The sequence below is a fragment of the Heptranchias perlo genome, chromosome 27 (assembly GCF_035084215.1).
Source record: "Heptranchias perlo isolate sHepPer1 chromosome 27, sHepPer1.hap1, whole genome shotgun sequence".
NCBI classification, from domain to species: Eukaryota; Metazoa; Chordata; class Chondrichthyes; order Hexanchiformes; family Hexanchidae; genus Heptranchias; species Heptranchias perlo.
The window spans coordinates 31333487-31349155 of record NC_090351.1 but is presented as its reverse complement, the minus strand read 5'-3'; the positions used below and the strand labels follow the sequence as shown (position 1 = coordinate 31349155).

The following is a 15669-nucleotide window of genomic DNA, read 5'->3' as shown; positions in this document are numbered from 1 at the left end:
AAGTAAAGTCTAGTAATTAATAGCGTAAGTACCCTTTTAACGAATGATAATTACTGACTGCCAATCAACCCACTTCTGGCCCAGAAAGTGAATAATTTAAATGATGAAGTTTCAGTCCTTCAGGTGATGAATTGTTGGAGATTTTAAAAATGTCAATTTTAATTTTTTTCTTCTTTTGTCTCTTTTCTTTCTCAATCCAAACTTTCTTTCCTTCTCCCTCTCTCTGTACCTGATTTGACATTGAATTCACCCACTCTAATTCACCTTCCTCTTCTGTATTTCTCAATCTTTAAATGTCATTGGTTAAGTTGGTACTGTTGGCCCTGTTGTTCACCAAGGTTCCATATGGCCCGTTGCCCTTGCTGTGCCATTATTAGCTTGCACTTCCAGCAACTTACAGGGCAAACAAAATTGAGTTGAAGGGTACAGGAAAAAGTCTAACTAACTGGGCACACTGTGAGATGCCCTGCTCCAGCAAATTCTGGCCCAATATATTTAATTTGTAAGAGGGTTTGTGTGCTTGAATGCCATAAACTAATGATGAATGGAATGAGACATGGTTTCTCACCAGGGAATAATTAAATTAAGTTGGATGAATATGCTGTACGCTGTGCTAGATTGTGCTAATAAATGGATCTGTACCCAGTCTTGGCCAGGCTATTAATGGGGAGTCCAGTTAATCTGCATTTGCACATCTAGCAGCCAAGTAGAGTGCCATTGCCAGAGAACCCATGGACCTATCATTTGTTTGGTAAAGGAATGGTGTGTGGCCTGGAGAGAGATTGGGTGGAGATTGAAAATGCCTATTGTGGAACCTGCCTGATTTCATTGCGTTGATTTGAATTTCGGTTCTTGAATTGGTTAAACTATATCAAAATAACTGCTGCTCAACCCTATCTGCTCATATGTAATCTAATCACTAGACATCACCTGAATTACCAGTCCATAGTGGTTTACTTCCAATTAAAAGGTCTACCACTCCAGCTTCTTATCCTTGGTTTTGTACAGTTCATCGGTTATTGGGTGAGTCATTGCAGAACCGTTTGAGGGCAAATTACTCAACCAAGAAGGATGGAAAATAGACCAGTTTTCCCTGTTTTGATAATTCAATCATAGAACTATATTAATGGCAACCATAATGCAGATTGCCCCATCTTCCCCAATGCAGGAAGGCACCTGTTGTTCTTCATGGGGGGTGGTAGTAAGTAAAGTTGTAGTTGACTTATACATACTGTGTTTCAAACCAATGAAAATTGAAATTTATACAATGTAAGCATTCCTTGGCTTGGTATTTTTAAAGTGTGAGCATTTTTAAGATAACCAAAATAATAAATGCAATATTATTTATATCTGCATTTCCACCCCCCCCCCCTTGCCTGTTTTTATTGCCCTTATAGGTCCCTGCTGCCGCTGTGCTTCCTTCTCCAGCCAGCATATTTCTGGCTGCAGACTTCAGTGACTGCTTTCAGTTTTGCTCCATGATCAGCTGACAGAAGCTGCATTTCTGCAGGGTGCAATTGGTCCTGCCAGTTGACCCTCTCCACTCGAGAGTGAGCACTCCACTGCAAAGTGCTCCATCTGGCAGTCTGGCCAAGAACTGATGAAGCTCCCCCCAGTGGGGGCAGGTGAGTTGGTATGTCAGTCAGTGCCCAAATATGAACTCCAACCTCCTGGTTTAGGGTATGTGATAAGTGGCTTGTTACTGAATTCCCCCCCTTTTCAATTTACATACATATATTTACAAATTCTCATCTGTTATCCCAAAGGCAAGTTTTTAGTAATAGTGCAGAATATTCTGGTGGGAAAGTGACTCTAGGCACAGTTAAGGAATTAAAATAGATACCTATCTGATGGCTTAACATGCAGGACACTCCTTTCATGCCACATTCACACCTTCTGAACAACAAGACCTAGTGGATGCCAGTGCTCCATGGTACAGAAGTATAAATGAATTATGACCATTGGTTTGCAACTGGACATTGATATATGGGACAAGTTATACCGAATACTGTTCCATGGCAGCATGTCTACTTTTTCTACCAATAGATGTGTAATTGCAACCTTGTAATGCATTGAAGTGTATGTACAAAGCACCTCAAAGATGTGTTGCAGCAATAAAAAGAGTACATTTGTTTTCAAATAATTTTAGGTGCATTGTGATTAATACATGAATATGCAGTAGATCAGATATGCAGATACAGAACATTAATCAATTGGATATGTAGAATAATGTGTAAAATTTAGGAATTCAAAATTAAGTTTTAGCATGATGAAAAATTGAGCTTGTAGTTGGAATTAGAGCAGTAGTTGCAAATATCTAAAGTGATGAAAAAAAACCTTACACTAGAGAAATTCAGGATTATTCAGATACAAAAAGCTTTTCCTATAAAGCTTCAACTATAACAAGTATAAAATGTAAAATACATTTTCTAAAATTTTTCTTCCCTCCACTCAAAGGTATATTTATACTAAAAAGAAATCCTCTTTAACCCATGCATTAACTGTAGATCTGCACTTTGATCTCTTCTGCTAGGGAGGAAGGTATGTGACTGAGCATTGGAGTGAAAGAAGAATACTATTAAGTGAATCTAAGCCTCCTTCCTCATGGTAAATCAGTGACTGAGGTTGAGTGGTAATGCGCAATGAATTCCAAATGATTGTTGAGAGTGGTTAATATTGGGGAAGGTTTCTTTTTTGTTTTACCTGCAATGCAGATGCTGCACAGACTCGCACACTTGTAAAGGATACGAAATGCCTGCCTATGAGGGAAGAACATCCGAAGGTAAACTACTGCGTGATTTGTTTTGTACAGAGTGGCCCCGTCTCTGTACTTCCTGTCTGAGGGTGCTCTCGCCTGAGCTCAGACGGGTAGGACAGAGTCTCCTTCTCTGTTTTTCCAGAGTTCTCTTCTCTGTTTGTTGAAGGATGTAGCATCTCTTTCTCTGTTCACTTGACTCAATTTGTGGAAGATGGCAGAAATGCACAGGCTCCTTGCACACCTAAAAATGTAATTTTAAAAGTACCATTTTGTTTCCTAAACTCTTCATTTGGTAGTTTGTGGGGGAGGGGCTTTGATTGTAAATATGGAGGCTCTTGCTATGTTGAATGCAATTCCTGTTTCATTTACTAGACTTTGTTGTATATCTTCTGTTGTATTATTTTACAACACAAGATGCACAATTAGTTTCTGTTCTTGTCCAGTGCAGTAATTTGAGATCATTCATATAAAGAAAAACAGATATCAGATATTTAGAAGAAAAGTAAATTGGGACATTTTATATGGAGTTTGGATATATAATAGCCAGAGTGTAATTCATTGTTTTTGTATGCTCCAACTGTCCTAGTACGCCTGGAGAGTTTGTTCCATGTAATATAAGGAATGGTGGCCATTACATTGTTAGCTATTTTTACCTTTTTTTATTTTACAATTAATTGTACTCTTGTAAGCAGTGGCCAGTTTCTTAAAACATCAGCTTGGCTGTGTGTGTTGTGTTGCAATGTTTGAGTCTCTATCTGTGGCAGTGCAAACTAAAAGCTGAAAAATTAGAAAATGAAAACTATATAAATATGTTTATAGAAAGTGTAGATTCATGTGAAAAACAATCTGTTCAGGCAAGCTTTTTGAACATTAATAATAATTGTGGCTACTCATTTTTATTTCCTTATTTATATCACTGGCTTTCTCTTTTTTCTTTTCTCTCTCTCCCTCCCTCCCCCTCCCCCCGATCATTTTGACATGACTACAACAACTTGCATTTATGTAGCATCTTTAATGTAGTAAAACGGTACAGTATAATTTGACTTTACAAATACTGGTAGAGAAAAGCAATTTATCGCACACCTACATAATTGATGTAACTTTGACTTCAGAATCTGAATTTCTAAGTTACTTTAAATCCTCTGTTTCCAAGGGGTTTGAGGACATCCAGCCTGGGTTCTGCCTTTTTAAAGACACAAAAGATGGTGACTGAGTGGAACTGCTACATCCTATTCACAATCAAAGGATAATCATATAAACATTTGCTCCTTATTCTGTCTTCCCCACACAGTGCCCTGCATCAGGGGAACTTAGTGAAGGAGAAACAACTGCCTGGAACATACCAATTTCAGCTACCTCACACTTGAAAAGGAAGAACTCTGAATCAGGTTAGTGCCAATTTATTTATGCCAGCTTGAGGCTTAAAGAAACTCTTGTTTTTATATGGTGCCTATTTCACCCCTCAAACATTTCAAATACAATGAACTACTTTTGAAGTGCAAAAGCGGCAGACATTTTGTATCGGGGAAGGTCCTACCAATAGCAATGAGCCAAATAACCATTTAATCTGTTTTTGGTGGTGCTTCAGTGCCGAATGTTGGTCAGGATGCCAGGAGATCTGCCTGCTCTTCAAATGTGCTATGGAATTTTTAGCCTGAATCATTAGAGCAGGCATCTCGTCTGAAGAACTGCACCTTCAACAACGTAGACCCACTTGGTATTGCACTGAAGTGTCAGCCTAGATTATGTATGTTCAAGTCCTGGCATGAGGCTTGAACCCACAATCTCTTGATTCAAAGGCAAGAATGTGTGTAATATTGAAGTATGATTTCTCCCCCTGACCCCCAGAAAACATGTCCTATCATTTCTGTAATAAAGTTCTGGCTAGAAGTCTAACTGCTGTAGGATGTGCTAGTTGTGAATACCACCAGTTATTTCCTTTCTAGATCTGTCTTTTTGTTAAAATCAGTAAACAGTATCTTTTTATATCTGTTTCTTTGACCAGTTACTCCTTGGTTGAAATTTGACCACCCAGTCACTGGGGCCCCAACACTTAAGGTCCCAAAATGATCAGCTAGTTAGCCTATGTGCCTCAGGGTCTTGCATTCCTGGTTAAGCAACCATAGCCGTATATTATCTGGAATCACTTCATTCCATCAGTTTTGCTTGACTCCCTGTAACCTACTCAAGCTTTATCCCACTTAAACATTCTCCCTTTTTATTATAAATATTTTAATTTTTTTTGTGCTCATCATGATGAGGGATGTTACTGTTGAGGAATGGAACTCTTCCTTTAGCAGGGACCCAGCGTTAGCATCAAGCACACCTAGGTCAGATGTAGCACAGCCAGAAATTGAGTGATGATCTTACCACTGTGTCCCAAAAATATATCTCGGCCTGAACCTCGGAAGAACACCCCCCTACTGCACCAATATGACCACCTGTCCCCATTTTCCGCACCTATCTGAGTGAGATTGTTAGTTGGGGACTGCTGTGGACCTATGCCAACTAGGAGCTGGATCGTTCTTGCCACTTAAAAAATCTCCTTATAAAATCTATTTCTGGATCTCCTGTTTTTTGCATTCTGATATCTATTTTTAGTACTGAACATGAGGAGATGTCTCTCAAAATTGGAAAATGGTTAAAGTGAATGAGCATAGTTTTGGAAAAAAAATGAATGTGCTTAATTTTATAGATGAGTCTGTGACAGATGATCAATCTGAATATGAAGCCAAAAAATGCAGAACAGATAGTGTTTCTAATCTCTGGGATGCTGCTGGACTGCCATGGTGGTTTATAAAAGGCTTGCGTAGTAATTATGGAAGTAGGAAGAGTGGATCAACTGATATTCACAGCAACCAGGTGAAGTGATCTCTATCTTAATTATTTTCAAACTATTATTCACCCTTTTTAAATACTGTTTATCCCCTTTTTTTTTCAAAAGTGCTCTAGTGCCAAATACTGTTCCCTGATGGGGCAAGCAAGGCAAACTGCTACCATAAATCAGGCAAGAACAAACTAAGGGATCTGTGGCACAAAACTGGAAATGTACAGACAGCTTACCTGGAGCTGTGCTGTTGTCTGATATGCCCCCCAGCACTGACCTTGGAATTAATATCGCATGGAAACAAGCTAAGGTCTAACTGTAGTTGACAGCACTTGTGCCAGAGGCTTTAAATACTGTGCCATAAGCTCATTCATTATTGCTGATTGGCATTATCTTTGCATTAAATGCTTGTTTCTAAAGTGTGACGGTGCTGCCTGCCGCAATTCCCTTGGGTTCTTGGAATTTACCCGTAAGGAGTGTTTACTCCACGTGTTTCGTGTCATTGAGGACAAAACTGCAAAACTTAATGAAAGATTGCCACTTAGTTGGCCCCTTGCCTACAGCTGATGTTGCCATGCCTACAGATGATATGAACATGTATTTGGCTATTCCCAGTTGGATGTTGCTAAATGTTCTCCAACGCCATGGACTCGTCAGCATCAATTGGTGCCCACAATAATAACTTGCATTTATGTAACAAAGCTTCAATATACTAAAATATCCCAAGACATCTTAGAGACAAAAATGGACAATATGCAGCAGCAGAAGATTTGAAGAGGCTTTTGAAGGTAGGGGAGAGGTAGAAGAGCATTTTGAGTAATTTTCAAAGTGTGAGGCTAAAATGGATTGTGGCCCTGAAATCACAAGTTGGTTGGGGGGGGGGGTGCAAAATCAGAAGAGTGGAGGGTATTGCTGGCAAGTAGGGCTGGAGGAATAAAGGGGTGAGACCATTGAGGGATTTGAAGGTGAGGGTTTTAAATTCACTTCACTGGAACTAATAAGGTTGGGGTGAGGACAAGAGTAATAGGGGAGTGGGACTTACAATAGGATAAGATATAGCTGGCAGAGTTTTGGATGAGCTTGAGTTGGAGTGAAGCTCAGGAAGCAGGTGAGAGTATTGAAGTTGAATCTGGAGCTGACAAAGACATGGATGAGGGTTTCGGCAGTGCTGGGAGACAGAGGTGGATGTGGCCACTATTGTGCAGGTCAAAATAGGTGGGACTTGTTCAACTTATGATTGAGTGGAATACAGTCTGATTCAACATGAGTGAGCAGCTGGGGAAATGGATGAAATCAGGCTAGGCTGCAGAGTTTTTGGCAGAAGTGGAACAGGATGGCTTCAGTTTTGTCATTGGTTTGGAGAAAGTTGTGCCTGTCTGTAACTTGATAGCAGACAAAGTCAAACAGCTCAGTGGTGGTTGTGGAATTTAAGGTGGTGGAGAAATAGAGCTTGGTATCATTTCTGTGTATCTATCTATCTATGATGTCAAAAAGGGTTAGATATGGAACTTTGGGGTACCCCTTGAAGTGACTCTGCAAGGTAGGAGAGAAACTGGTGCCGGCAATGTGCTTGACTATATTGGGACAGATAGGAGTGGTGCCATGTAGGTGGGACAGATAGGAGTGGTGCCATGTAGGTGGACCACAGAGGATAAATGATGGGAGAGGATGGTGTAGTCGACTAAGGGGCGGAGGGATAGTGTGCCATGGTTGTCACAGATGATATTTTACTTTGAGGATGGTCCAGGTGCAGGCCAAGGGACAGGAGTTGGGTATTGTGAAGGACATGAACTCGGTAAGATGTTGGAGAGGCTACAATCTAGTACAAGATCAGGGCTGAAGTATTGGGAGGGAGAGGGTCAGCAGGAGAAGGTGGAAGCAGCCATGTGCGATCCAAGAACTCCTCACACTTAACGTTGAAGGAGGTGGTTTGTTACTGAATTTGGGATTGTCCTTGCCATCAAGGATCAGCATAGCGCAGTATGAGGATTTGGTCATGGAGATATGAGGTATTATTTAAGGTTGTCTAAATAGATCGAGCAACATATGACCAGGCCAATCGTGTGGTCCGTGCATTCAAGCCTGCACCCATCTGACTTAAGAGTGCAGAGACTATGCTGGTGGTTGATACTGCCTATTACATAAGTCACATGCAACACAGTCACTCTGAGGAGTAAACTTTGCAGTGCAGAACCACCGACAGGTGAGGTCTGTCCAGCGATGACTCCTTTAACACCCAAAATGGTGTTGCCAAGCCATCCCGGGCAATGTTTGGACTATACAATCATCGGGATAGTCAAAATACAAAGTAAAATAAAATGTAAATGACCCTCACAAGATGGTCATTGCGCAGGCCACCAATATTACTAGAGAAAGTATCTCTAAGTGAGCCCAGCGTAGCACCCCAGCCCACTGCTGTGAAGGTGGGCATCCTGAAACGAGCTGTACAGAAATGGTCTCCATTTTAGCCCTATTTCCTGGCAGTGCCATTTTTGGAGCCATTGACTGGTACCTTCCTAGAAGTAACCTTTGAGTGAGATGATAGTAATCTAGCATTTCTTTCAGGTAGATATGAATTGGGATTTTGATTTCTCTCCCTATGCTGCCACTGGTTTGATCACTGGAATTTGGGCTTATTTATTTTTCCATGGAGGCTAGCCAGATTGGTGCAGAACCTCCAGAGTGATGGTAGATTCCCTTAATAAATCTGTTCATACACTGGCCACTTAAACAAGAGCCATGCTGAAAGCCCCTATTGCCCCACCCTGCCAGAGGACAAGCTTAACCAGCCAGTGGATAAGTCAGAGCCCAATCAAAGACTGATGGAGATCAGGGCTCTCCCTGTATGGAAGAAGATAATTATGATGTGCCAAAGGTTGCCTTGCTAGATTAGTTCCATCTCGGGGTTGAATAAGATTACAACATTAATCCTGCATTTTGATTCTTCAGGATATAGACACTGCTATTGTTTCTGACTCTACTGATGATCTGTGGTTTCTAAATGAACCTGCCAGTGACCAAATAAATGTGGAAATCAAATTGGAGACCATTGAGCCCAGAGCAAAAGATGAATGTGAGGGCCAAAAGGGGGAGGAAGAAAAAAACACAGATCACAAAGAGGTAAGCAAAATGTCAAACCAGACAATGAGCTTGAACACATGAATCATACCTGACCCACCTCCCTCCCCTCCCCCACCCGAAAGCTTGAGCTATTTTGTGGTCCTCTAATTTAAAATGCTGTTGTAAGCCGTATAAATAAGATGAGGATTGGTTAAAAAGTTTCAGTGTAATGTATCTCTGACTGCCTTTAGAATTAGTCTGAACAAACTAATATTTGTTTTTTTTAATTGTGGAAGACACTTTGAGCTCATCAGTCATCACTCAGAGGTTAAAAGTCCAAAGGCAGGCAGCTAACGGGCCAGTCACCATGTTTTGTCATCCGAAGCAGTTAATTGGAATTTTTTTTTTTAAAAAAACAGTCTAACTGGTTCTGTGTTGGTATTAATTCATATGTGCTTGTATTGCCATTGTAATGTCACAGATTTCCTTTCAATATTTAGATAAATATCTGATGCAAACTTAGTTTTATTCAAATATTCACAAAGTTTAATAACAGTTTTGATTATCTTAATTGTCATTTTGGATTGTCATTTTAGTAATTTGGTGAGCAGTTGGAGAAAACAAAGGTCACAGGGGAGTTGGAAACCTAAAAAGACCAGAAGTATATTGTGATCTTTATTTGTGTACTGTTTATGCAGTTTAGTCTCCAAAAATGTACAATATGTAAAAGAATGAAACTCACTTAAATTTTGAAATAATTTGTGTAAAACTGGTACTGATGGCAATAGCTAGTCCAAGATTTTTTACCCTGGTCGTTGTCTGTCTCAGGTTAAAAAGTGCACACTTTCCTGACTGGAGAAGAATCTTGAATACGGTCTTTGGGGTTTGGAGTCGAAACTAGTCCAAATAGATGTCATAAAGGTCTCCTCTCTGAAGGCTGTTAATTTCACAAGAAAAATTTGAGCTTGTGGGCACTTGACTCAGTTAAATGCCCTGAATTTAGCACAAACTGCTTCCAATTCAACAAGCTCAGTCATAGAAAACACAAGAATGAAATATGTGGGGAAATTTTGCTCTGGTGTAGTATGGTGGTGCTTCATTGAAGTCGATATACATAATCGGGTGTATGTAGACAGTTCTACAGTACATCTAACCTATGTCATATATGACCCAGAAGTGCTCGATACCGTCACTGGGTTAAAAAAACAATTCCCAACACCACATCATTCTTCACCGTGAATGTGAAAAGTTGGTAATCCTAACCTGCAAGTAGCCAAGGTAAGAATCACAGTGCATTTAATAATCATTTAGTGACTTACACTTGCAGTTTAGTGGTGGCTATCTTGGTGTCTTCTCCGTTGTGATTTTTTTTTTTGGTGTTTTTCCCTCTTCTCCCTCCCTTTATAGGTTATTGAAGTTAAAATATATGAAGCTAATGAGGATCTGCCTTGCTCGGGGGATGATACTGACACGGAAATCTCAGAAGTGGTTGAGGATTCCAGTGATACAAAAGTAATGTCCCGATACTCTGATCAGTTATGGGCTTTAGTTGTTGTCGACACTCACTAAGATAAAATACAATGCTATTTTAATACAGGTCAAAGGCTTATTCTAATATTACATCAATTTGTATGAGCTGTTTTCCACACCAAATTAAACGTGATTCATTCGGGCAAAACACATGGGTTGTTTGTGATACCTTTTCGTTTACCTATGAACATATGTGTCCCTTCAAGTGGCCACTCTAATGAAAGTCTTAATAGCAAAAGCTACCCTGATACTGTCCTCTCCTAATGGCCACGTGCACACTTACCAGCAGGGCTCATTGGCAGCAATCAGGAGAGGGAACTCTGGCTGAATTTGAATTAACTAATCTGCCTTTTAAGTTTATGCTTAATTGAAATTGCTTTCCATATTTGTGTTATTAGCAAAGACTAAAATACATAAGTCACTGCACATTAAAAAGTAATTCATTATGTGAAATGTTTTGAGAAATTAATATAAATACAAGGCTTTTCTTTTACATACAACAACAAAACCCTCCATGTTGTGTAAAATGAACTTCTGCCACAATGTAGTTTTTCAAAAAAAAACAATTTAGACTTCTGGAACTTATTAGTGGTACATAATACCAGAAAGTACTGGCAAAAATTACCACTGATCCTTCAGTCTTGCTATATTTTTAATTTGATGTATTTTCATACATAATTGGGTCCAAATTGAACTTCATTTAATTTTAGAAACTTACCATAAAGGCAGGTAAATGCTGTATAATACCTTTCATTTTTTTAAAAAACTGTTCCTGTTGGTCAGTTGACTAATAAATATATTGATCAAATTCACAGCTTGAACGTTAGTGTTGGTGATGGAAATAAAATTTACAATAAATTGATGCAAGACATTTGCTATATGTTGTAAAATCACAATGTGGTTATCCAAAATGTCTGTTCTGTTTCGAAGTGCTGTATAGGACTAAGAACCACAGTGACTTGCACTACCTGCTTTTCCTTTTAGGACTCTTGGAAATGCACCAAATGTGGAAAGTATAATCCTTCTCAGAAACAGTACTGCCTGCGATGCTGGGCACTTCGCAAAGGCTGGCACCTCAATTGTCCTAAGTTTGTACATTGTACATCAGACCCATCAATTGCTGGTTTTGAGGAGACAGCGCGCGGTGAAGGTATTGATGTTCCTGACTGTAGGAGGTCCATTTCTGAGCCTCTGATTCAGACTGAAGAACTAAAACGCAAGGAGAAAGGGAAACATGCCCAGTGTGGCTCTTCTGAATCCTTAGAAAGATTTTTGCAGCCATCTACTTCAAGTATCAGCTTGTCTGGCAGCAAAGAGGAGCTTGAATCTGTGGGTGAAGAAGCAAAAACACAATATGAGGAATCCTTGCATTTTCAAAGGAACCGCTTGGGGCCCTGCCTTCTCTGTGGTGTGCGACCGAGAACTGGGAATATCATCCATGGAAAGACGGGACATCTTGTAGCATGCTACTCATGCGCTAAAATGTTATACAAGCGCAAACTGCCTTGTCCTGTGTGTGTGCAGCCGATTAATACAGTTATAAGAACTTTCATGGGGTAGCTACATGCTTAATTATGGGCTGCTGTCAAGACTGGCTGAATTGAATGTGAAGCATAAAACTATTTCTGTTTATGGCTCTTGATCCATCTTGGGTTTTCCAATCTCCTTTGGTACAACATGTGGAGCAATAGGGGAGATCAGAATTCTGGGAGAGGCAGGGCTGTATATTTTGATATGTCTGGTGGAGTGTATTGCCACGAAGTTCTTGCCCTGTATTTCCTACATTGGTTATATCGTACAACTGTTCAGATATTTTGGTTAATGACTTAGTTCACACAGTGCATCAGTATCAATTAACATAACTAATGTAAAGAAGTACTGTAAACAGAGCTTCACTAGATTTTTGTTTGGCATTCGATTCTGGGTGCAACTTATTGCAGTGGTCAATGTTGTAATAGCCAGCATAAGTGTCATGTACATCAGTGTAGCCAATACACTGGATTTTGTGAAAGATAAATTTGTGAGGGAATGTAATTGAGATGAGGAATGCTTTAGATTCTGTTCATTCAGTTTAACAGCCCAGCTTTGGGTCCGACCTTAATATTTATTTGTACCGTTGGATTTTAAGCAGTTGTGTACAGTTCTTTGTGTACAGTGATACAAAAACTTGTTTGCAGCTATTTTTTTTAATTGTCATGTTCTTTAAGGCAATGTTTACCATAGAAATCTTGAAGTTGACCAGTGCTATTTTGATTAGTATTTCTAATATTGGGCCATATTCCATAATTGTGTTCATTGTAAGTTGGATTGCAAAACAATCTAGAACCTATTTGCCAAGAAACAGCAAATTACCATCTGTCTTGGATGTAAGGAAGAGAAACAGTGTCTGGTTCTGCTTTTAACTATATTACCTGCAGTCATCAAATCATGTGGTATTTAGCACCATCTAGAATCTGAAACTCACTTCTAGTATTGGATTATAAGTAACACTAATCTATAATCTCTATCTTGATTGCCATTGTTGGTACAAGGCCTATTTAGTAATTGATACCAATACATTTATAGAGATGGGGAAAAAATGCACAACCCGATATGCATTTAATATACTTCCTGTATGCTTAATGCAGCTCAAATTGATTCTACTGGATTTTTTTTGATGTTTTTTTTGGACATAGCAGCAAAATTCTTTGTCTACTGTTACGCTTCACTGAAAATCTGTTGACAACACTGGCTATCTGTGATTGATATTGGGAATGCTAAAATTAAGATTTCCTCCCAACCCTACAAAAGATGTGCTGTCTATCTGGATAGTTTAGCAGTTTTCAACTTTGAAACTGAGGCAAGCTGCAGTTACGTAATTAAAAAGTCAGCAGTGACCCATGTGTGTGTAATTCTAACAGGCTACTAATAATTCTTGCCTTTTCTTATGAGAGAGGTGTCCTACTAATGTATGTTTGCATGTACTTGAAAAATGTCTTGATAACAGCTGGCATGTTCACACGGCCATTTTCAGTTAAGTTAATAAATATCTTTGTTTATCTGTTTTATTTTCAAACCCCTCCATGGTTCTCATTGAGGTAGCTCCTGTTTTTTGTTACCTGGGTGTCTAGCTTGTGACAATTCTTAAGAGTCTCCAAATCAAGCTACTAAATCCAGAAGTGGGTTTTGTTCGTCCATGATGAAGTGCACATTCACTCTGTGCAGAGATATCTCCTCAATAGTCTGGAGAATTTAGGTACAGGTTCATGTGCCAAGGGTTGGGGTTCTGGAGTACTACTGGAGTTTAACCAACTAAAATCATGCAGCATACCTGCACAGGCTTTCAGGGTTAGCTAGATCATGGGATTCTTCCTACTCAGTGCCATTGTACCATTAATGAGCCAGACTGTCTCAGCAGTTATGCCCTAGAATAGTGCAGTGCTGTCTGGCTCAATGATAGCTCTCTTGCCTTTGAGTCAGAAGGTCATAGGTTGAAGCCCCAGTCGAGGACTGGATGGTGCATTGCCAGCAGAAGTGTTTTTCAAGATGAGACTCTAGCCCCATCTAAAGAGGAGCAGGGGAGTTCTGGTCTGGCCAACATTCATCCCTCAACACCACAACAGATTTACTGGTCATTTATCTCATTGCAATTCTGTGGGACTTTTCCGAATGCAAGTTGGCTGCTACGTTAGTGACTACAAGTGCTGCAGGCCATTGTGAAGATGTGAAAAGCATCATTGAAGGACAGGAATTGTATCCCCTCCGCCCCCCCCACTGCCAAGAAATTTAATCAGGCACAAATGGGACAGAGATCCAGCTAGAAATGATCTTACCTCAAACTTCACTTGTCTATCGATTTTCCCACCCTCATAATGCCCTGATTTTTTTTTATTCGTTCATGGGATGTGGGCGTCGCTGGCGAGGCCGGCATTCATTGTCCATCCCTAATTGCCCCTGAGAAGGTGGTGGTGAGCCGCCTTCTTGAACCGCTGCAGTCCGTGTGATAAAGGTTCCCCCACAGTGCTGTTAGGAAGGGACTTCCAGGATTTTGACCCAGCGATGATAAAGGAACGGCGATATATTTCCAAGTCGGGATGGTGTGTGACTTGGAGGGGAACGTGCAGGTGGTGCTGTTCCCATGTACCTGCTGCTCTTGTCCTTCTAGGTGGTAGAGGTCGCGGGTTTGGGAGGAGCTGTCGAAGAAGCCTTGGCGAGTTGCTGCAGTGCATCCTGTGGATGGTACACACTGCAGCCACAGTGCGCCGGTGGTGAAGGGAGTGAATGTTTAGGGTGGTGGATGGGGTGCCAATCACGCAGGCTGCTTTGTCCTGGATGGTGTCGAGCTTCTTGAGTGTTGGAGCTGCACTCATTCAGGCAAGTGGAGAGTATTCCATCACACTCCTGACTTGTGCCTGTAGATGATGGAAAGGCTTTGGGGAGTCAGTTGGTGAGTCACTCGCCGCAGAATACCCAGCCTCTGACCTGCTCTTGTAGCCACAGTATTTATATGGCTGGTCCAGTTAAATTTGTGGTCAATGGTGATCCCCAGGATGTTGTTGATGGGGGATTCGGCGATGGTAATGCCATTGAATGTCAAGGGGAGGTGGTTAGATACTCGCTTGGAGATGGTCATTGCCTGGCACTTGTCTAGCGTGGATGTTACTTGCCACTTATGAGCCCAAGCCTGGATGTTGTCCAGGTCTTGCTGCATGCGGGCTCGGACTGCTTCATTATTTGAGGGTTTGCGAATAGAACTGAACACTGCAATCATCAGCGAACATCCCCATTTCTGACCTTTATGATGGAGGGAAGGTCATTGATGAAGCAGCTGAAGATGGTTGGGCCTAGGACCCTGTCCTGGGGAACTCCTGCAGCAATTCCCTGGGGCTGAGATGATTGGCCTCCAACAACCACTACCATCTTCCTTTGTGCTAGGTATGACTCCCGCCACTGGAGAGTTTTCCCCCTGATTTCCCATTGACTTCAATTTTACTAGGGCTCCTTGGTGCCACACCCAGTCAAATGCTGCCTTGATGTCAAGGGCAGTCACTCTCACCTCACCTCTGGAATTCAGCTCTTCTGTCCATGTTTGGACCAAGGCTGTAATGAGGTCTGGAGCCGAGTGGTCCTGGCGGAACCCAAACTGAGCATCGCTGAGCAGGTTATTAAGTGCCGCTTGATCGTACTGGCGACGACACCTTCCATCACTTTGCTGATGTTTGAGAGTAGACTGATGGTGCGGTAATTGGCTGGATTGGATTTGTTCTGCTTTTTGTGGACAGGACATAACCGGGCAATTTTCCACATTGTTGGGTAGATGCCAGTGTTGTAGTCTGTACTGGAACAGCTTGGCTGGAGGCGCAGCTAGTTCTGGAGCACAAGTCTTCAGCACTACAGCCGGGATGTTGTAGCACTCAGCCGTTTCTTGATATCACGTGGAGTGAATCGAATTGGCTGAAGGCTGGCTTCTGCGAAGGTGGGGATATCGGGAGGAGGCCGAGATGGATCATCCAAT

At 41.1% G+C, this 15669-nt stretch overlaps 1 protein-coding gene across 6 annotated transcripts in view; it reads left to right on the top strand.

The window, feature by feature from the left end:
- Nucleotides 1–13230, top strand: part of mdm4 (MDM4 regulator of p53) — a 37291-nt gene extending 24061 nt beyond the window's left edge. For 2 of the 6 annotated variants that reach the window (XM_068007564.1, XM_068007566.1), the window contains 6 exons: nt 2715–2782; nt 4050–4146; nt 5454–5620; nt 8535–8705; nt 10053–10157; nt 11160–13230. In XM_068007564.1, the coding sequence (XP_067863665.1) occupies nt 2715–2782; nt 4050–4146; nt 5454–5620; nt 8535–8705; nt 10053–10157; nt 11160–11735 (1184 nt within the window). In that variant the 3' untranslated portion in view covers nt 11736–13230. The other 4 variants (XR_010968374.1, XR_010968376.1, XR_010968375.1 and 1 more) reach the window with 4 other exon arrangements.
- The last annotated feature ends 2439 nt before the right edge of the window (nt 13231–15669 follow it).